Source organism: Zootoca vivipara, chromosome 2 (genome assembly GCF_963506605.1).
Source record: "Zootoca vivipara chromosome 2, rZooViv1.1, whole genome shotgun sequence".
NCBI classification, from domain to species: Eukaryota; Metazoa; Chordata; class Lepidosauria; order Squamata; family Lacertidae; genus Zootoca; species Zootoca vivipara.
This window is the reverse complement of record NC_083277.1, coordinates 118,758,220-118,779,418: the sequence shown is the minus strand read 5'-3', so window position 1 is coordinate 118,779,418 and position 21,199 is coordinate 118,758,220. Positions and strand designations below refer to the sequence as shown.

The 21,199-nt window shown below is 46.0% G+C and overlaps 1 protein-coding gene across 1 annotated transcript; it reads left to right on the top strand.

Moving 5' to 3' along the window:
• The first annotated feature begins 1,019 nt into the window (after positions 1-1,019).
• SLC48A1 (solute carrier family 48 member 1) lies at positions 1,020-20,199 on the top strand. Its single transcript, XM_035101425.2, has 3 exons — positions 1,020-1,282; positions 15,029-15,196; positions 16,481-20,199. Exons 1-3 carry the CDS (start codon positions 1,144-1,146, stop codon positions 16,615-16,617), a joined length of 444 nt encoding a protein of 147 aa, XP_034957316.1. The 5' UTR covers positions 1,020-1,143; the 3' UTR covers positions 16,618-20,199.
• Positions 20,200-21,199: the final 1,000 nt, after the last annotated feature.

The window sequence follows — 21,199 nt, the reverse complement described above, 5'->3', positions numbered from 1 at the left end:
TCAATCCAGTCGTAAATTCTTCCTGTAAGACCAAATGTGGTCATAAACAGTCCAGTTTCCCACCACCCTTTTGAGTGGTGCCCCCCTCCCACTATATATAAGGGTCTGGTGACTTCTGTTTCAGTGTATCTGAAGAAGTGTGCATGCACACGAAAGCTCATACCAATGACAAACTTAGCTGATCTCTAAAGTGTTTCCGGAAGAATTTTTTTTTTTAAAAAAAATTAAATTTTGTTTCAACTACACCAGATCAACACAGCTACCTACCTGTAACAAACTCTGATGTTGGTTTTTGTCTTTAATTTTGTAGTTCGTTTGAAGGTGACCCCTTGATTTTGTTTTTTGTTTTAATTTTATATGTAAACTGGCCTACGTTCCATTCTTTAGCAGAAATGATGGGATTAAAAGTAACAACTTTAAATAAAAAACTAGATACCGTTAAAATGATACAGATACAGTACAGTTAAACTGTATCTAGTTTTGAAATTGTTTGGTGGGTCTTTGGACCGCAATTTTTTTTTTTTTGATACAGTACAGGGCGGAAATTAAAAAAACAACCACCACCACTTACGATTGCTAAGCATAGCCTAGCTAGGCAGTTAAGAATTTCATAATAGGATTGGGGAGAGATCTGGGTTCCAATTCACACTCTGGACTGGTTCACCTTGAGCCAGTCACTTCGTAGAATTCTAGAGTTGGAGGGGATCCCGAGGGTCATCCAGTCCAACCCCCTGCAATGCAAGAATCTCAGTTAAAGCATCCAGCCTCTGCTTAAAAACCTCCAAGGAAGGAGAGACCACCTTTCAAGGGAGTCGGTTCCAACACAGTAATGTTGTGTTTCCTGCCAGCCAGCCCCGCTGCGTTTCGCTGGGCCTCCGCCCCCCCCCCCCCAAGACCCGGACTCCCAGGGCACCGCTGCACACGTGCAGCAGTTCGACGCGCGTTTCGCCGCGAAGCCGAGCTTCCCCCCGGCCGCTGGGAGCCGCTGCCGAACGGGGCGTTTCCGCTCGGGGAGGCGAGGCAGGCGGAGCCGGGGAAGGCAGCGCAGCAGGCAGGCAGGCAGGCGGCCTCCCTCGGACGGGCGCCGGCGGAGCGCGCCACTCTCGGTCCTTCCCTGGCGCGGCGGGCGCAGCTGGCTCGGTGATGGCGGTGACGCGGAAGCTGGGGATCCGCCTGGCCTACTCGGCGGCCGGGAGTGTGTCGGGGCTGTCGGTCTTCCTGGTGTGGAACCTGGCGCCGAGCCTGCGGCAGACTTACACCGCCGCCGCCGGAGGGCTCTCCGGTAAGACCCGGGACGGTCGGGGAACGCGCTCTGCACGCGGGCGCCGGTGGTCGTGCGAACCCGTGTCCCCCCCCTCCCATCATCTCTCTCCCCGCACACCCTCGAAGGAAGCAGGCAGGCGATGCCCCCCCCCTGGCCCGTAGGAGGAGATCGGAGATGTCCCCGTGGGCAGGCAGGAGGTGGTACGGAGAAGAACGCCTCGGAAAGGGTCCGGTCAGGACAGGGAGCCCCTCTCTCTCTATCTCTCTCCTCTTCCTCCCCCTTTCACCTTCCCGCCGGGGATTCGTCGCAAGGCAGCCTGGCGGAGAAGAACGCTGGAGCAAGTTCCTAGTCCGCGGCGTGTTTTCAACACGCTGCCTTTGAGTTCGCTTTTGTGCTTGAAGGTGGCCTGGGGGACTCTGCCACCTAAGCTTTCTGAGCAGCCAGAGGAGGGTTGTTTACAAACTGGCCTCGCGGGACAATCCACATTGGATTTATTTCCCCCTCCCTGCCCCAACCTGAGAGCCTTAAAAACAACAACCCAGCGTCCCTACAGTTCTTTCCCTGGGTGCTAAAGGCCACTTGAATTCTTTGAAGTGCTTTTTCTAGTTGTAATACTTACCAGTTGCCCTTGTTGTGAATATAAATGTGACATGTTGTAGCTAATCTGTGGTGTTTTTTTTTTAATTATTATTATTATTATTATTATTCGAAGAGGGGACTCAGATGCTGATCGCAGGGTCTATTCATACCGAGAGAGGCGGTTCTTGGGATATTGCAGTCCTTAGTTAGATTTATCCACCTTACCCACCACCCCAATAGGTCAGAGTGAGATTTTAATTTTTTGCAACCCCGTGAGGTAGGCTAAGAGATAGCTACTGGCCCATTGATGCCCAAAGAGCTCCTAGCCTATCCCTGTAACCATTAACAGCACTCTAACATATACTTCAGACTAAAGGCAGTACAATAATTGGTGGTGGGGGAAGGGGGAGACAATTATTTTGTTTATTACTGCATTTATATTGCGTCTTTCCTCCAAGAAGCTATAGGTGCTGTGTGTGAGTCTCCCTCTCCTCATTTTGTCCTTGCAACAACCCTGTGATGTAGGTCTGGTTGGGAGACGCTGGCTGGCACAAGATCACCCTTTGGGCAGAATGGGGATTTGAACCCTAGTCTGCCAGGTCCTGGTTTGACACTCAGACTGCTGCATCTCACTGGCTGTTAGGCTAAGGAGCCACCAGGGCACCTAATATTTAGGATCCAACCTTCTACAAAAATATTGATATGTTGATGTTTAAAAATAGCTTGGTACCAGCATTAAATTGTTAGCAGCTTTGTACAACCAAGTAGCAGTTTTAAGACAGGACTTAAAAGAAAGGAATTTCAGCACTTTGCACCTGTTGAACTCAAGGCCAGTCTAAGCATGACTTCTTCTCCCTGCATGTAGCAGAAATGCAGTTGCATGCAGCCTGTTTGTGATTTGCAATGCATATATTTTCCTGATGCCTTTTTGAATACATTCTTCCCCTTTGCCCAGCATCACAATTGTCTCTTGTAAGCAGGCAGCATGGAGAAAACCATGTGTCTCGTATAATTGTCAGGTCATGTCAGGGTACAGCATGGCGTGATGAAGAAGAAGAAGAAGAAGAAGAGGAGTTTGGATTTGATATCCTGCTTTATCACTACCCTAAGGAGTCTCAAAGTGGCTAACATTCTCCTTTCCCTTCCTCCCCCACAACAAACACTCTGTGAGGTGAGTGGGGCTGAGAGACTTCAAAGAAGTGTGACTAGCCCAAGGTCACCCAGCAGCTGTATGTGGAGGAGCGGGGAATCGAACCCGGTTCACCAGATTATGAGTCTACCGCTCTTAACCACTACACCACGCTGGGATTTGGTCTACTTTCTTTTTGTACTTCTGTAGTAGTTGTCAGGGCAACTGTCACCCTCTCATTATCACCTTCATGAGAATCATATTCTTTCTTTTATCCCCAGTGAATTTCTGAACATGGTTCTGAAAGCATTGATGATGAACCGGTTTAAACCAGAGAGATTTGGGACTTGAAGGAGCACAGGTTCAAATCTCAGCTTCTCTGACTTTGTGGGGTGACATTGGTGACACTAATCCCTTGGCCTTGGCTATCCTGTCTGTAAAATGGGAACCAGAATAACCAGTCCTGGAAGGGATGGGGATGACTCAGGTGCCGCCTTAGGAGCCTAGAAATGTTTTTCAGTACCTGATCATTATTACTTGTTTGGTAAGTCACTCTGGAAATCGTAGTTCTGAGAGGGCAGCTGGGCTCTCCTCCCATATGATTTTTATTAAGTTTCCAAACATAAACAGTTAAACATTTCTTATACAATTATGTACAATTAATCGTTATATACAATACATCAAGATATAGTAAAAATACAACTGCTACCACCGCTTCCCCTACCCCACACCCTTCAATATCAACTTCTTTTTCCACTTCTTATTTTATCAGTTCTGCCGAACTTAGCTTCCTCCTCCTTTCACATCTGGTTTTTTGTTTTCATCTCCTCACTTTTCTGCTCATTTCATTATTTCTATAAGTTTTCTCTTTTGTCTTTATCTCGGTTGTACCCCTTTAATTTAACCAATCGTAGGTATTATGTCAAGCCAATTAGTGTTACTGTTGGCTTATACTGTAGTATACTTTCAGATATTCCCTAAATTTATTCCATTCTTTTTGAGATTTCTGGTCTTTTTGTTCTCTCACTCTTCCAGTCATCATGGCCAGTTCTATATACTCTACCATTTTTACCCTCCACTCGTTCACAGTTGGAATGTCTGGTGTTTTCCATTTCTGTGCCAGCAGTATTCTGGCCGCTGTGGTTGCGTACATAAATATTCTGTGATCCTCCTTTTTAATTTCATTCCCCATCAAACCCAGTAAAAATAACTGGTTTTTTAGGGAACGTATTTTTTAGCAACCTTTTTAATTCGTTGTATATTTGTTCCCAGAATGGTTTTACTATTTTACACTGCCACCACATATGGTAGGTATCCCCTTCTTCCACCATACATTTCCAGCATCTTTTGTCTTTTTTCTTATAAATTTTGGTCAAGTGCCACCGTTACATCATTTTCATTATGTTCTCCTTTAATACTGTGCACGCAGTAAACTTAACATATTGGTTCCATAATTTCGTCCACAAGTCTATTTCAATGTTATGTCCAAAGTCCATAGCCCACTTGATCATAACCTCATTCGTTTCCTCGTCTTTAGTATTCCACTCCAGTATAAGCTCATACATTTTGAATAGCAATCTATTATCTCCCTCTATTATTTCAGTCTGAAATCTGGATTTCTCCCCCTCAAAACCACTTTCTTTTTTATCCGCCTTAAATAGGTCTCTAATTTGGTAATATTGTAACCAACTTGTCATCTTTTTATACAGCTCTTCATATGGCTTGATCTCCCAAGCTTTATCTGTTTTTGCTATTATCTCTTCGTACGTTAACTCATTATCCATATTTACTTTCCTTACTGTTAGAGCTTCTGTGGGTGATATCCATAAGGGTGTTCTTTTCTCTAACAAGTTCTTATACCTCTCCCAAACTCCAAATATTGGTTTAATCAAAATGTGAGTTAGGAAGCCTCTATGGACTTTGACTTTATTGCACCATTGCAGCTAGGCTCTCCTAACTCCTCTCAGCACCCTTTAAAAACCACAGCTCCCAGACTCTTTTGGGAGGGGAAGGTGGTATCACGGTGCTTTAAATGTATGACATGAATGTGACTTTGTGCAAAATCCATAGAGAATGCAGGAGAACCCACCCATTAATGAGCTTTCCCTTATCTGCCATGTCTAGCATGCTGACAGTTGGAAGTAAATTTTGCTAGGTTGTAGTCTTCCGCCTTAAGGTGCTGTGAGTTGTAAGTGAAAGCTTCCTGCTGAACCTCTGGGCTGTGGAGTGTCTTAGCTGGGAGCTATGCCCAGATGGGGAATCTTATACCCTGTATCAGAGCTTGGGTTTTTTTGGGAGTGCAGACGCATGCCAGTTAAAACATTTTTTTTAATGAAATCATTTTTATTGGTTTTACAAATACAAACTATAAATGAACACAAACTAGGAAAAACATATATATATAAAGAGATTCTCAAAATATCAAGACTTCCCCCCATCCCCTCCATGGGGTCTCATTTTAAACATCTACAACTGCATATTCATCCATATCAAACCATATTGTCCATAATAATTTTTACACTACAAGTGAATCGAATCTTGCTCTTGTTTCCATCTGCTTACAGTGGTCTCCTAAATAACTTATATTTTCCCCCCATTCTTTTATAAAGTTTTTATCCTCCTGATTTCTGAGTTTTCCAGTCAGCTTTGTCATCTCAGCATAGTCCATCAGCTTGGTTTGCCATTCTTCTCTGTTGGGACTTTGTCTTCTTTCCAGTTCTGGGATAATAACATCTGGGTGGCCATTGTTCCATATATAAAGAGTCTTTTCGGCTCCTTTGGCATGTCAGTACCTGTAATTCCTAATGAAAAAGCTTCTGGTTTCTTAACAAAAGTTATTTTAAGCAATTTTTTTCATTTCATTATATATCATCTCCCAGAAAGCTTTTATTGCCTTACAAGTCCACCACATATGATAAAAGGTACCTTCTTTTTCTTTACATTTCCAGCAGATATTTGAACTTGTCCTATACATTTTTGCTAAATTAGTAGGAGTCAAATACCACTGGTACATCATTTTCATATAATTTTCTTTCAGTGTACAACATGCTATAAATTTCAAATCTGATTTCCATAACCTTTCCCAATCTGCCATCTGAATATTATGTCCCAAATCCTTTGCTGACTTGACCTGTTCATCTTTTGTGTGCCATTCTAAAAGCAAGCTATACATTTTAGATAATGATTTAACATTATTTTTCTAACAAATCTTTTTGAAATCTTGATAATTCACAACTAAAACCTTTCTTTTTATCAATCTTAAATATATCATTTAATTGGTGGAACTGTAACCAGTCCATTATTAAATCCCTTTTCTCATCATAATCTTTTAGTTTCACTAGCTCTCTACATGTCGGCCAATTAATTCTCATATTCACTTTTTTCAAAGATAATACTTCTAAAGGGGAAAGCCACCAAAGTGTGTTTTGCTCTTTTTCCCATACCAGAAAGATTGATTTTCTTATTAGATGATTCAGATATTAGATAGCTTCCTCATACCATAAGTATGCATGCCATCCAAATCTGTTGTCATGTCCTTCCAAATCTATTATATCTGCCTTTCTCAATATTATCCATTCCCAGAGCCAGCAAAGACAGGATGCCTCATAATAAGGTTGTGCTGTAATAAACCTCTTTGCTCTCTGCCTCCACAGTTGGAGGCAGCAAGGCTTCTGAATCCCAGCTGCTGGAAACCACAGGAGGGAAGAGGGCTCTTGCGCTCAGATCCTGCTTGCTGGTTTCCTACAGCTTGGCAACAGTGAGAACAGGATTGGCCTGATCCAGCAGGCTCTTCTTATTTTCATATGTGTTCTCTACAGCTCAGCTTTTGCAGTAGTTTACAGATATGTTGAATCTTGTTTTAATGAAACGGTTGCACTTTGTTTTTCCTACTGTTCAGCAATTTTAGAATATTAAGCAATTTAGTTGCTTTGAAATCAAATAAGTAGCTGAAGGGAGAAATCCATGAGCTGTGCTCCTTCAGATAGCTGATGGCAGCTCACATGACTGAATGCTGATCCATACAAAGCAAATTCCTTCCACATAGAAAACGACTTTTGGGTAGGAGTGTATTTTGTAAAGGAGCACCAGAGCCCTTTCCTGCAGCCTGAAGCAGTGCAATACAGCCCTATGAGAACCAAGGTGGCTCCTCTTGGCCTCATGTATTATCAAAGTGTGCCAACTTACATTATCCTACCTAACTAGGTGCTGCCCCCACCCAGTTTCAGACTCTGATCAAAACTCTTATTTCATGAGGTCTTTGTGCCCTGAATGCACCTCAAATGCTTTACATTTTGTTTTATTTTGTGAAGTTTGTGAGGTTTTATATTCTTGAGGTCTTAAATGTTGTATATTGTATGTGGTTTTTTTAAATTATTGTACACTGCTTTGAGAACTACGGTATGTGGTGTGAATAGCTCCATAATGGCTAGGGATTAGGAGTCCACTCTCCTCTGGAAAGGCCACAGTTTCCTCCTGCCTGCTTTATGCAATGGGAGCTCCCCACAGATCTCAAGGAAGTGCCCCACTGAACTGGGGAGTGGAGCTCTGGAATGCGGAAGCCGCTCTCCTAATTCTTGGAATGAACCTGCAGGATGATGGCATTCATTCTTAAGAAGCTTCTTTGCTATATTTAAGTCAGGCATGTAGTTCAGTCGATTGGATAAAGCAAGGCTTTGGATTAAGATCGTTGCCAGACAAGTGGATAAAAAGTTCAATGTGGATGTGAAAGACGGGAGATGCAAACAATGGCGTGTGCTGTGCAAAAGTGGGGGATTGCATCGTGTACAGAGCACACTCCTTTCAAGCTGACCCGTACCCTGAGCACTGCTAGTTTTGTAGCAAGATGGTTCCTGTTATTCAAGGGATTGGGTCAGGGATGGGCATCCTGTGGCCCTCCAAATGTTTTTTATTAATTATTACATTTATGTACCACCTTTGTCTTCCAAGGAGCTCAAGGTGTACATGGTTCCTCCTCTCTACTTCATCCTTACAACAACTCTGTGAGGTAGGTTAGGCTAAGAGATGGCAACTAGCCCAGGCTGGCTGGGATAGAGGAGATCTGGAGCCCAACAGCACCTGGTTAGGTGGATGGAAGCATTCTGTAAAACCAGAAAATACTGTCTACTTGGCACCTCAATGTATAACAAGCATGTGCAACTGTAGAAAAGTTTGGCATTGTGGAATACCTGGAATGCGGCCTTGCAGAGTTGTTAGCAGTCAACGTAGACTGAATGGGGAACCTGTAGATGCAGTTGGACTCCAATTGCCAACAACCCCCAGGTAGCGTGGCCAATGTTCAGGGCAGCGGGTGTTGCAGTATAGGGGTGAAGGGTCACAATTTGCCCACACCTGAAGTAGACAGTACTGTCTCCAGTAGAAGGTTCCTTTATATGCTCGTATGTTAAATTCTCTACAAAGAAATGCTCCCTGTGTGGGAGAAGAGGCTTCCCTGATGGTACTTCACCATTAGGCTGTGTGCATCTCATCACTCTCAGGACTTACACGTCAAACCTGATGCCACATTGGTTAAGGTTCTGTGTGAAATCTCCTTTCAGTTTTGCCTTCCTGCTAACTTCTTAGCCGCTGCTGTGCCAAAGGGTGCCTTCAAGCAGTCAAAGCTGTTAATCCAGCTGGCTGCTTGGATGATTTCTAACAGCCGCATTTGCCGTAAGGAACACATGGTGAGATTTGGGGGCATTGCAGGAGTCCCGGGGCTCAAATTAGGCTATTGCTGGAGTGTTGATGCTCAAATTGGTGGTGTCTCTGACAGCTGGAGCTTCTAGAGGGGGCAAAGATTTACCAGGAGTCATGATCTTGAAGGTTTTTTTTGGCAGGGTGCATGAAAATGTGAACGAGGCAAGGCTGCTTCTGTCTTGAGCAATGATCTCAAACGTTTCTTGTTCCGTTCTGTTTCAGGAATGCAGGCCAAGACTTTACCAAGAAATGAATCCGGGTGCAAGGCTGCGTGGGTGTGGGTCAAAAGGATCACTGTCTTTAGGGATAGGGGGCAGCGCTGGGTTGCAGAATGGTTCCTCCCTTGAATGTCTTCCTCCTTCTTTCCAGCCAGGCAGTTGCTGATGTCACTTATCTCATTCCAGCATGCCGAAAAGGGAAAAAAAAGGTTCAGAACATCTGCCCAGTTGAGCCTGCCAAGGGTTTGTTTGTCCTGGGTCTGGACCAAGTAGTAGATCATGCTCAGCTGAACAGCCTTCTCACAATTGCTTGTTGTCCCCCAGGGGTCAGGTAGCAGGAAGCCACAGAGGAGGCATTTGTACACCCCAGATATTTTGCAGGGGAAGGGTTGCCACCACTCTGCCCTAGTGGGGTGATAGGACAGCTTAGGTAACAAAGACCCTAAACCCCAATCTAAACCCTGTTTATCTGAGTGTTGGATAATTGGAAAGGTCTTTAATGCTGTTACTAGCAGTGCCTTCAACCACGTGCCTAGTTTGTCAGGGTTAATTCAGTTTTGGAGGCTGCTGTGCAGAGTTCTCATTTTGCCCAGCATTTTCTGCCAAGTCACTCTGAAGACTTCCCTTCCAAAGATCCCTTTGCAAAGTCATGGTTTTTTGGAAGTGCAGCGTCAGGTGTCCCCTAACAAGAGGAGGCAGCCTTGGGTGCTGAATCAGTTTCTGACATGTGAGGGGGAACCTCTGACCACACACACTTCCTGCTGAGAGAAGCAGCCTCTGGAATGACCCTGCTTTTTTAAAAAAAAACATTATTATTTTAAATGTAGACCAGAAGCCTGTGTTTCTGTAGCCTCTCTGTGGAAATCGGCATCTGCAATCTGGGAAGTTCCCCTTCTTCAGAGCTAGCAAAGCACTGCTGAACTTCCTGTTTCCCCATCCCTTAAAACTTGCAGGAATCCTGCCTATTGCACATCCATGGTTCTTCCAGAACAGCCCTTGCCAATCTTCTGCTCTCCAGTTCCTTTGGACTACAATTGCCATCATCCCCAGCCAGCACAGCCACTGGGCAGGACTGATGGGATTTGGAGTCCAGCAGGGGAGCATTCCACACTAGACTTCCTGCTTGGGGTGGGTGTAACAATTATGCCAGGGCTGGGGGATCCCTGTCTCTGTTGCTGGACTACAGCTGCCTTCATGTTTTGGCCAGTCCAACATTACCTGGAGGGATGGAGCAGCTGGCTAAATGGCCGGCAGTCTCAGAAACAGAAGTGAAATCGCATATAAACCAACTGAAAATGGCTAAAGCTCCTGGACCTGATGGCATCCCTCCAGAAATGCTAAAATCACAGGCGGACTGGGGGCCCCCTTTCTAGCCACTCTTTTCACTCATATAGACAATACCAGCCACATCCCAAGGGACTGGGGCACAACCTTAGTTGTTCCATTCCATTAAAAAAAGGCAACAGAGGGGATCCATCAAACTACAGGCCTATCAGCTTATTAAGTGTAATTAGCAAACTTTACACAAAGCACCTGCTGGAAAAATTCACAGAGTGGCTAGAGGATAAAGACATTATGGCGGCAGAACAAGTGGGATTTAGACCCGGCAGGTCCACGTTAGAGCCCTGCCTAACGCTACAACACCTTATAGAAAAATATAACTAAGGAGGGCAGGTCTCACTATATGCAGCCTTTGTTGATCTAAAAGCAGCCTTTGACTCAGTCCTCAGAACCAGACTCTGGGACAAGCTTTGGGCCACTACCATCGATAGAAGGCTACTATATTTAATTCAGGTAGTATATTCAAACACGGCCCCCAGAGTCAGGTGCAGCCGGCTAGGGCACTTAACAGATCCCATAAAACATTTAAGGGTGTTAGGCAAGGATGCCTTTTGGCCCCTTTATTATTTTATTTTTATTTAAACAACCTGGTAACCACTGTCCATAACCTCGACTTCCACCCTCCAAACGTAGCAAACCGGCACATCACGGCTCTGCTTTATACAGACGATGCTATCCAGAACCCTTATAGGGCTTGTTGTTGTTGTTGTTGTTTAGTTGTGTCCGACTCTTTGTGACCCCATGGACCAGAGCACGCCAGGCAGTCCTGTCTCCCGCAGTTTGGTCAAACTCATGTTGGTAGCTTCAAGAACACTGTCCAGCCATCTCGTCCTCTGTCGCCCCTTTCTCCTTGTGCCCTCAATCTTTCCCAACATCAGGGTCTTTTCCAGGGAGTCTTCTCTTCTCACGAGGTGGCCAAAGTATTGGAGCCCCAGCTTCACGATCTGTCCTTCCAGTGAGCACTCAGGGCTGATTTCCTTAAGAATGGATAGGTTTGATCTTCTTGCAGTTCATGGGACTCTCAAGAGTCTCCTCCAGCACCATAATTCAAAAGCCTCAATTCTTCGATGATCAGCCTTCTTTATGGTTCAGCTCTCACTTCCATACATCACTACTGGGAGAACCATAGCTTTAACTATACGGACCTTTGTTGGCAAGGTGATGTCTCTGCTTTTTACGATGCTGTCTAGGTTTGTCATTGCTTTTCTCCCAAGAAGCAGGCGTCTTTTAATTTCGTGACTGCTGTCACCATCTGCAGTGATCATGGAGCCCAAAAAGTAAAATCTCTCACTGCCTCCATTTCTTCCCCTTCTATTTGCCAGGAGGTGATGGGACCAGTGGCCATGATCTTAGCTTTTTGATGTTGAGCTTCAGACCATATTTTGCGCTCTCCTCTTTCACCCTCATTAAAAGGTTATTTAATTCCTCCTCACTTTCTGCCATCAAGGTTGTGTCATCAGCATATCTGAGGTTGTTGATATTTATTCTGGCAATCTTATTTCCAATTTGGGATTCATCCACTCCAGCCTTTCGCATGATGAATTCTGCATACAAGTTAAACAAGCAGGGAGACAATATACAGCCTTGTCGTACTCCTTTCCCAATTTTGAACCAATCAGTTATTCCATGTCCAGTTCTAACTGTAGCTTCCTGTCCCACATAAAGATTTCTCAGGAGACAGATGAGGTGATCAGGCACTCCCATTTCTTTAAGTCAAATGCTTTTGCATAGTCAATGAAGCAGAAGTAGATGTTTTTCTGGAACTCTCTAGCTTTCTCCATAATCCAGCGCATGTTTGCAATTTGGTCTCTGGTTCCTCTGCCCCTTCGAAATCCAGCTTGCACTTCTGGGAGTTCTCGGTCCACATACTGCTTAAGCCTGCCTTGTAGAATTTTAAGCATAACCTTGCTAGCATGTAAAATGAACGCAATTGTGCAGTAGTTGGAGCATTCTTTGGCACTGCCCTTCTTTGGGATTGGGATGTAGACTGATCTTCTCCAATCCTCTGGCCACTGCTGAGTTTTCCAAACTTGCTGGCATATAGAGTGTAGCACCTTAACAGCATCATCTTTTAAAATTTTAAATAGTTCAGCTGGAATATCATCACTTCCCCGCCTTGTTATTAGTAGTGCTTTCTAAGGCCCATTTGACTTCACTCTCCAGGATGCCTGGCTCAAGGTCAGCAACCACACTACCTGGGGTGTACGAGACCTCCATATCTTTCTGGTATAATTCCTCTGTGTATTCTTGCCACCTCTTCTTGATGTCTTCTGCTTCTGTTAGGTCCTTTCCACTTTTGTCCTTTATTATGGTAATCTTTGTACGAAATGATCCTTTCATGTCTCCAATTTTCTCGAACAGATCTCTGGTTTTTCCCATTCTGTTGTTTTCCTCTATTTATTTGCATTGCTCCTTTAAGAAGGGCCTCTTGTCTCTCCTTGCTATTTTTTGGAAGTCTGCTCTGCATTCAATTTCCTGTATCTTTCATTATCTCCCTCACATTTTGCTTGCCTTCTCTTCCCCGCTATTTGTAAGGCCTCATTGGACAGCCACTTTGCTTTCTTGCATTTCCTTTTCATTGGGATGGTTTTCGTTCTTGCCTCCTGTATAATGTTACGAGCCTCCATCCATATTCTTCAGGCACTCTGTCCACCAAATCTAAATCCTTAAACCTGTTCCTCACTTCCACTGTGTATTCATAAGGGATTTGATTTAGATTGTATCTTACTGGCCCAGTGGTTTTTCCTACTTTCTTCAGTTTAAGCTGGAATTTTGCTATAAGAAGCTGGTGATCTGAGCCACAGTCGGCTCCAGGTCTTGTTTTTGCTGACGGTACAGTCATACCTCAGTTTAAGTATGCCTCGGTTTGAGTATTTTCAGTTTAAGTACTCCGCGGACCTGTCTGGAATGGATTAATCCACTTTCCATTACTTTCAATGGGAAAGTTCGCTTCAGGTTAAGTACGCTTCAGGTTAAGTACGGACTTCCAGAGCCAATTACACTCATACTTCGGGTTAAGTACGCTTCAGGTTGAGTACTCCACGGACCCATCTGGAACAGATTAATCCACTTTCCATTACTTTCAATGGGAAAGTTCGCTTCAGATTAAGTACGCTTCAGGTTAAGTACAGACTTCCGGAACCAATTGTGTTTGTAAACCGAGGTACCACTGTATAGAGCTTCTCCATCTTTGGCTGCAGAGAATATTATCAATCTGATTTCGATGCTGCCCATTTGGTGATATCCATGTGTAGAGTTGTCTCTTGTGTTGTTGGAAAAGAGTGTTTGTGATGACCAGCTTGTTCTCTTGACAGAACTCTATTAGCCTTTGCCCTGCTTCATTTTGAACTCCAAGGCCAAACTTGCCAATTGTTCCTTTTATCTCTGAACACACCTGGTCTGAACACGAAGGATGCAATGCCAAGATCACTTCAGTGAACATAATACAAGCCCTTCAGACAGCGTAACCTCTTTTGGCTGGCTGAACTGGTAAAAGTGGACTGCCCCCCCTCAGTTTCCCCTCTTGGAAGGATAAAAACAATTGGTTCTAGGAACAGTGATCACCTCCATGCTGCTTCTCAAAGCTCAGGCACTTTTACATAGGTGTGTCTTCAAACCTGTGTTTGATCCCTCAGTACATCCCTGAGATAGCTGCAGATCTTGCACTGTGCTGCCTGTAGCACTGTTTTTCACCACAGGAGGGCATTCCTTCCACTGTGTCCTCTCCCTGATTTTATTTGAAGTGGTGATATCTAAAGGTGTGCACTAATCCAGAATGTGGCAGCTAGACTGGTGACTAGGAGTGGCTGCCAGCACCAAATAACATTGGTCCTAAAGGATCTTCACTGGCTCCCATTATGTTTCCGAGCACAATTCAGTGTTGGTGCTGATTTTTAAAGCCCTAAACAGTCTCAGCTCAGTATACCTGAAGGAGCATCTCCATCCCCATTGTTTAGCCTGGACACTGAGGTCCTCCTCCAAAGGTCTTCTGCTCGTTCCCTCACTGTGAGAAGCAAAGCTACAGGGAACCAGGCAGAGGGCCTTCTCAGTAGCGGCGCCCACCCTGTGGGAGGCCCTACCGTCAGATGTCAAGGAGATGAAGAATTATACAGATTTTAGAAGACATCTGAAGGCAGCCCTCCATCGGGAAGTTTTTAAATGTTTCATGTTTTACTATGTTTTTATTTATGCTGTAAGCTGCCCAGAGTGGCTAGGGAAATAATACAATTCTTCTTCTTCTTCTTCTTCTTCTTCTTCTTCTTCTTCTTCTTCTTCTTCTTCTTCTTCTTCTCCTTCTCCTTCTCCTTCTCCTTCTCCTTCCTTCCTTCCTTCCTTCCTTCCTTCCTTCCTTCCTTCCTTCCTTCCTTCCTTCCTTCCTTCCTTCCTTCCTTCCTTCCTTCCTTCCTTTCCTTCCTTCCTTCCTTCCTTCCTTCCTTCTTTCTTTCTTTCTTTCTTTCTTTCTTTCTTTCTTTCTTTCTTTCTTTCTTTCTTTCTTTCTTTCTTTCTTCCTATTGTGGAAGAGAACCGCAATAGGTGTTTGGTGAGTTTTTTAAATATATATATATATTCCTGCTCAGACTTTTCTGTTCTGTTTAATGGCAGTGTAGTGCCCTCCAGATGTTTCTTGACTCCAACTCCCATCACCCTCAGCTCAGCCAATGGGCAAGGGCTGATGGTATTTGAAGTCCAGCAGCAGCCACGGCTTCCCCACTCCTGGCCGAAGTCCTGTGTGGAGATTGATGATCTGCCCTGCAGTTTGTGTTGCCATTGCTCTTGATTCTTCTCCTTCTTCTGTTCCCCCAGGGGTGCTGGCGCTCTGGACCCTGATCACACATGTGATGTACGTGCAGGATTACTGGAGGACGTGGCTGAAAGGCTTGAGGTTCTTCCTCTTTGTCGGCATTCTCTTTGGTATCATCTCTCTGGTGGGCTTCTGCACATTCCTGGCCTTGGCCATCTCACAGCATCAGTGTAAGTTGGGGGGTTCGGCTTCAGCAAGAGCTGAGTAGGTTCTGTGTGGCCCCCAAAACAAAACAAGCAAGATCAAAATTTTGCTCCCCGAAAACACTTGCTTTGCTCACAGAAAGTCCTTGGGTCAGTCCCTGGCATCTCCAGTTAAAAGGATCACCCAGGAGCAGTGGGGTGTGTGTGTGTGTGGAATGGACCTTTTGCCTGAGGCATTGGAGACTCACTGTTGGAAAGAGCAAGCTGCACTGAGCTTGATGGGTCAGTAGACTGGCATGTGCAAAAGCGAGAGGGAGGAGCCACAGCGACTGCTTTGTATGCAGAATGTCTCAGGTTCTGTGCTGAGTATCTCCTGCCAGAAGAATCTTAGGGAGCAGAGCTCCAAAATGTCTCTGTGGCTAAGAATTTACAGAAGGATGGCCCAACTTTTCATATCAAGCGGGCTGCAAGAGTATTTTGACCCAGAATCCACAGGCCACACACTGCCTGGTTGTGTAGGTGGGGAGAGCAAGGCCAAAATTTGACATGCACCCCCATGCTACCTTCCCAGAGGTGGATAAATGAGGCTCTGGGCTTTGGGAAAGGAGGCACGAGGCTCTGGCAGGGTCCTAGAGCCCTCCCTCCTCATTTCCAAAGCTGGGAAAGCACTAACTGGGCTTTGGGAAGGTGGAGGGAGGACTCTGTCAAAGCCTTGTGCCTCCTTCCCAAAGCCCAGCGCCGCACTTGCCCACCTTTTGGAAGGCGGCATGCCGAGGGCCGCCAGAAAATGCGTTGAAGGCTACATGTGGCCCTTGGGCTGTTCATTGGGCCAGCCTGGTTTACAGGGATGCTACTGTTAGGAATAGACAATACTGGGAGAGGTGGACTAGCAGTAGTCCAACTGAGCATAAGGAAAGGTCATATATTCCCATTCACATTACTTGGTGTTTCCATATGTGCTGGGGAGGGGAATTTGTTAGGGAACCTGCCTTGAAGGGGGGAGGCACTTCGCTTTGATCCACTTTAGCTTCAACTTGGAGCCAAGGGGAGCTTTGCTTTTGCTTCTGAAGTTTTAGGTGCTGGCCTTCCAAAATGCAGGGAAAGGGATCCTGCGCACCCTCCTGCTACTGCAACTTCCCCACCCCTGCTGAAGTCCATCCTGCCTGGAGGCATTTATTCCACTGGCTTCCTTTGGTTGTGGCAACTCGTCCAGGGGAGTCTTCAGTAATGAGCCGGGGGGGGGGGGTAGTTCTCTCTCTCTCTATCTCTCTTTTGTTTAACATTATTTATGGTGCTTGTTCTTCTGTTTAGCCCTGAAAGACCCAAAGAGCTACTACCTGTCCTGTGTCTGGAGCTTCATCTCCTGGAAGTGGGCCTTCCTCCTCAGCTTGTACTCTCACCGGTACAGGAATGAGTTTGCAGACATCAGCATTCTCAGTGACTTCTAATAAAGACCTGGACTTTTAAACTCCAGCAAGGAGAGGAGGCACATGGAAGGATGGGAGGTTGCCCCCTCTGGACAGACCCTTGGAGGAAGGTGCTGGCAAGGAGGAACGACCCCTAGGAGGCCAAGAGCAGGAGCCTGCGTCCACCTCTGCTTTCCCTCCCTCTGCTGGCTTCCGTAGGCACTCTCCCTTATTCCGTTTAGCCTGTCGCTCTGGCTTGCTCCATCAGTCTCGTGCGTATGTGTGTGTTTTTAACTTTCACCAGCTTTTCGTCTCAGCTTGGAGGGATGGTTCAAGGTCCACAGCAACACCCAAGGTTCTGGTCCCAGTCCTCCTGGGCCCAATACATTTCCCTCTTGTACTTTGGAGTGGTGGGGAACAACATGAAGGCTGAAGATATTGGCAGAGCCACCATCGCCACCCGTAGCCATTGTCTTGTTGCCGCCTGCTGGGTGTGTGATGAAGGCCCAAGGAGGTGAAGAAAGCAAGGGCCGGCTTGGACTCCTTTCACAGAGAGATGTATTTTCATAAGCGCAAGGCACAAATCCATTTTAAATGAAAACTATTTTGAACAGAAGCCCTGACCCCATTGTCGTCTTGCCATTGCTCATGGCTTTGGAGGCAGACAGAACGTGGGGAGTTTTGTGCCCAAAATAGTCCCCCTACCCCAGTTCTTCTCCTGGCTCCTTTTAAATTGTTGGGTTTGATGTCTCAGAGTGAGATTTAGACCAGGGATGGGAAATAGGGATGGGTGCTTCAGCTCCAACTCCCAACTGCCTCAGCCAGCATGGCCAATGGGCAGGGATGCTGGGAGTTGTAGTCCAGAAGCCAAAAGTAACAGAAACAAATAGACCGTGAAATTCCCTGAAACGAGAGGTAATTGGATAAAATAAAAATATTTAAGGAGCTAAGGATATCAGAAAACTAATAGTAACGACTGATATAGAAATAACTAAAGAAAATAATCAAAGCCTTATTAGTTTTCTGATATCCTTAGCTCCTTAAATATTTTTATTTTATCCGATTGCCGCTCGTTTCAGGGAATTTCACGGTATATTTGTTTCTGTTACATTTGGCTTCTATTTACGTATGTTGCCATGACTGTCTTTCCTGCTAATGGGAGTTGTAGTCCAGCAACAATTCCCCATACCTGGTTCAGGTGAAGCTATGTGCCTGTGCTGACACTGTCCCTGCTGTTGAGGGTTAGCCCTATGGAATTCGGAAGGGACATAAAACACCCTTCAAATCCCACAGCTTTAAGGGTCAGCTGCTAATGTCTTCCTTGTATCCACTGTCTAAAACTGTTGCATTATAAAGCAGAAACAGAGCATTTATTTAGACACTAATGCTCCAGTCAGCTCTGAGTGTGCCATCTGTCTCACACGTGTTTGAACCAAAATATGTAATTAGCCACTGGGTTCCTGCACGTGGGGGTGAGTGGATGGGTCAGTGGAAGAAGAGGTTTCATGCCTGAGGATTGGGGGTGGCTGGGGTACCCCTGTGCCCCTTCGCCCCAAAAAGCTCTTGGACTCCAGCTCCCATCGGCCCCAGCCAGCATGGGGTCAGGAATGATGGGAGTTGGAGTCTAGCGGTGACTGGGGGGCCATTGAAACCTTCCCCTCCATCAATTGAAAATGGACTTCAGCTAAGGAATTCCAAGATAGCCACTGGTGGCATTAAATAGCATCACATCTGCATTTTATCATTGTAACACTTAACCTTTTAAGATCAAGCCTGGCCGGGAGCAGAGCTGGCTCTATGCAATGGGTGTGATCTTGTAAGAAGGAATGGGTTCTCGGAATCTCTCTGCGTCACTTGGATCTGAATCTTTGCATCTGAACACTTGTGAGGGTTTGCCACTGCACTCTTAACCTAGAGCTGTTTGCTACTACTGGATTCTGTGGCGCCATTTCTCTTCTCCACCCACCGGCTCACACCTTTTCCCTTTGCATTGCTGATCTCTCTGTTGGGCACAGAGGGCTTGCTGAGTGCTTCCCATCTCTTCTCAAACAGAGAGCTGTAACCCTCGGCTTGTATCTGGTAACCTGGGTCTCATCCAAACTTGGGCTGATGGGCGCACTGCCCAGATTTCTTAACATAACCTTGAACTTGACAATGTGGCTAAGGGATGGATCCACTCTTTATAAACTTTTTACATCCTTATACCCTGAGTGTGTGGACCCTGCACACTTGGTGGTCCCCAGGTATCTAAGTGGTGGCTGGCCCTCGTTTCTCAGTTTGCCTGGAAGCAACTTGATGAGAACCGTGTGTCCCCTTTGGAGATGCAAGAGTTGTTCACCCACTGAATGTGAGGTTATCGCAGCTCTAAATCTGGGCCTATGAAAGAATGCTAAGCAATTCCCATGAGACATGCCTGGAGACCCAAGGAAGACAGATGCAGCAACTCTTCCCACCTTTCAGTGAATTCTGGATTCTTCATGCGCCCTCCTGCACTTTGTAATAGCTTCATTGTTTTGGAAATGGGTGTCTCAACAGCCTCAGAAGTAGATCTTAAGAGATTGGCAGGTTAATGCAGGCACAGCTATTTTTAAAGGTAACTCAGACCCAAACCATCAATTCAAATTGATGGGGATGAGTTCTAAAGTCCTAAATGGTTTGGGTCTGTGTTGTTGTTTAGTCGTTTAGTCGTGTTCGACTCTCCATGGGGTCACGAAGAGTCGGACATGACTAAACAACAACACAGACCCAAACCATTTAGGACCTTAGAACTCATCCCCATCAATTTGAATTGGGCCTAGAAGCAAGCGGTGCAGCTAGCAAGTAGAAGTGTGATGGTCCAACTTCCTGCCCACAACCAGGAGCTGGTGAGTGGCATTCTTTGCCAGCTTTACGTTGCTGAACCATCTCCAATGGCAGCCCCATGTAGAGCACGTGGTGATGTCCACTGATTGTTCCTGAAAACAAGAAACTTTGAGAAGCACAGAAGAAACTTTGTGGCTTTCATGTGGGAAGGACTGCCTATTGTTATCTATTTGCAAAGCAGGAGAGGCCAAAGCGCAGTTCCTGTTGCCTCATGGCCCATTTAATGGGATGAGGGGCAAGCAGGGAAGACGAGAGCGCGGGTGACTAGCTAAAGAGGACTTGGCCACTATGGTGAAAAACAATCTGCTACTCCAGCAGGGGAAGTCAGTGGTCCATCTGTAGTGCATACAGGTGTAGGCAGGCAACAGGGCGTTCTCCAGATGCTGGACTCCAGCTCACATCAGCTGCAGCCAGCATGGGCACTGGCCAGGCATGATGGGAACTGGAGTCCAACAGCATCTGGAGGGCTTGAAGTTGGCCATCCCTACCTTCTATCCTTTGCTCTCCCTGGAAACTTTGGCCCTCAGCTCAGTAGGGAATGGGACCTTGAGATGTTGCTCTGCTTTTGCAGTACAATGTATAGGCTGCTTTCTGTTCCCCTGCTTCAGCCCTTGAAAATAACTTTTACCAGCGTGTGTTTTGTTCTCCCCTCTGTGTGTGTGTGCGCGCGATATTGGGGAGTCAGTGCACAAACGGCTTGCCTGGGAGAAGGCTGTCCACATGCCACTTTTGTTATAAATAAAGGGGGGGGGAACAGTACAAGGTGTCTGGCTGTATTTCTTGCAGAGGGAAGCCAGGGTGGGTGTGAGACAGGGAGGGAGGGAGAGGGAGAGAGAAACCCCTGTGGCTGGTGGGCTCCTGAGCCAAGGAAGTGTGTGTTTTTGCCCCCCTGGTAAGAACTGGTCTAGTACACACATGGTCTTGGTTACCTGTCTGAAGCTGTCAGTGGATTTGGCTGCAGGGAACTCGTGGCATCAGTAAATTCACACAAATTCCTTTTTCTTATTGGAGCAGAACAACTTCAAATAGAGCTGAGATCCCTGCCTTTGAAGAGCTTAGAATCTCAGATATGACACAAGGGGCAGCCTGGGGGGGGGAAGGTGTGCAGGGGGGGGGAGAGGCTTCCAGTTCTTTAGTTCTGTCATCCTCAGCCTGATGCCCTACAGCCAGGTGGGGGGCACAGGGCTGGGGCAGGCTGGTCTGGTTTCTCCCCATGGTTAGCTGCAAGCATACATTAGTAAGGTTGCAAGAACCTGGCCTTCAGTGTTCAGTTGCAGTTGGCAGTAACTAGATGCAGGGCAAATGTTGCGAGAGACTTGCAGAGAAGATGGGGAAAGTTTGCTGCTTTGCACATAGCCTTGTAATGTGGTGGCATTATAAGTTCTTTTCCAAAGCTGATGTGTGACTTGTGCAAAGCAAATCCTGCTCATGCTTCTCACCGCCCACAATTGTGCACTGAAAAGCACAGCCAGGCACCTGTTACTATTGTACCAAATTGCTGTACTCCCCATGTCAGACTGGCTCAGGGTTAGAAACATATGGCCCTCCAGAGGCTGTTGAACTCCCAGCTCCCACCAGCCCCAGCCAGCATGCCCGATGGTCAGGGACTCAGGGATGATGGGAGTTGGAGTCCAGTAACATTGGCAGGAGCTTCTGCCCATTTAACTGAGGGCGGATATTGGAAACCAGATCACCATGTGGGTCGGCAGTGGGCACAGAAGGATTGTGGGGAGGGCAGGTAGGTGTCTGTGGTTTGCCTGGC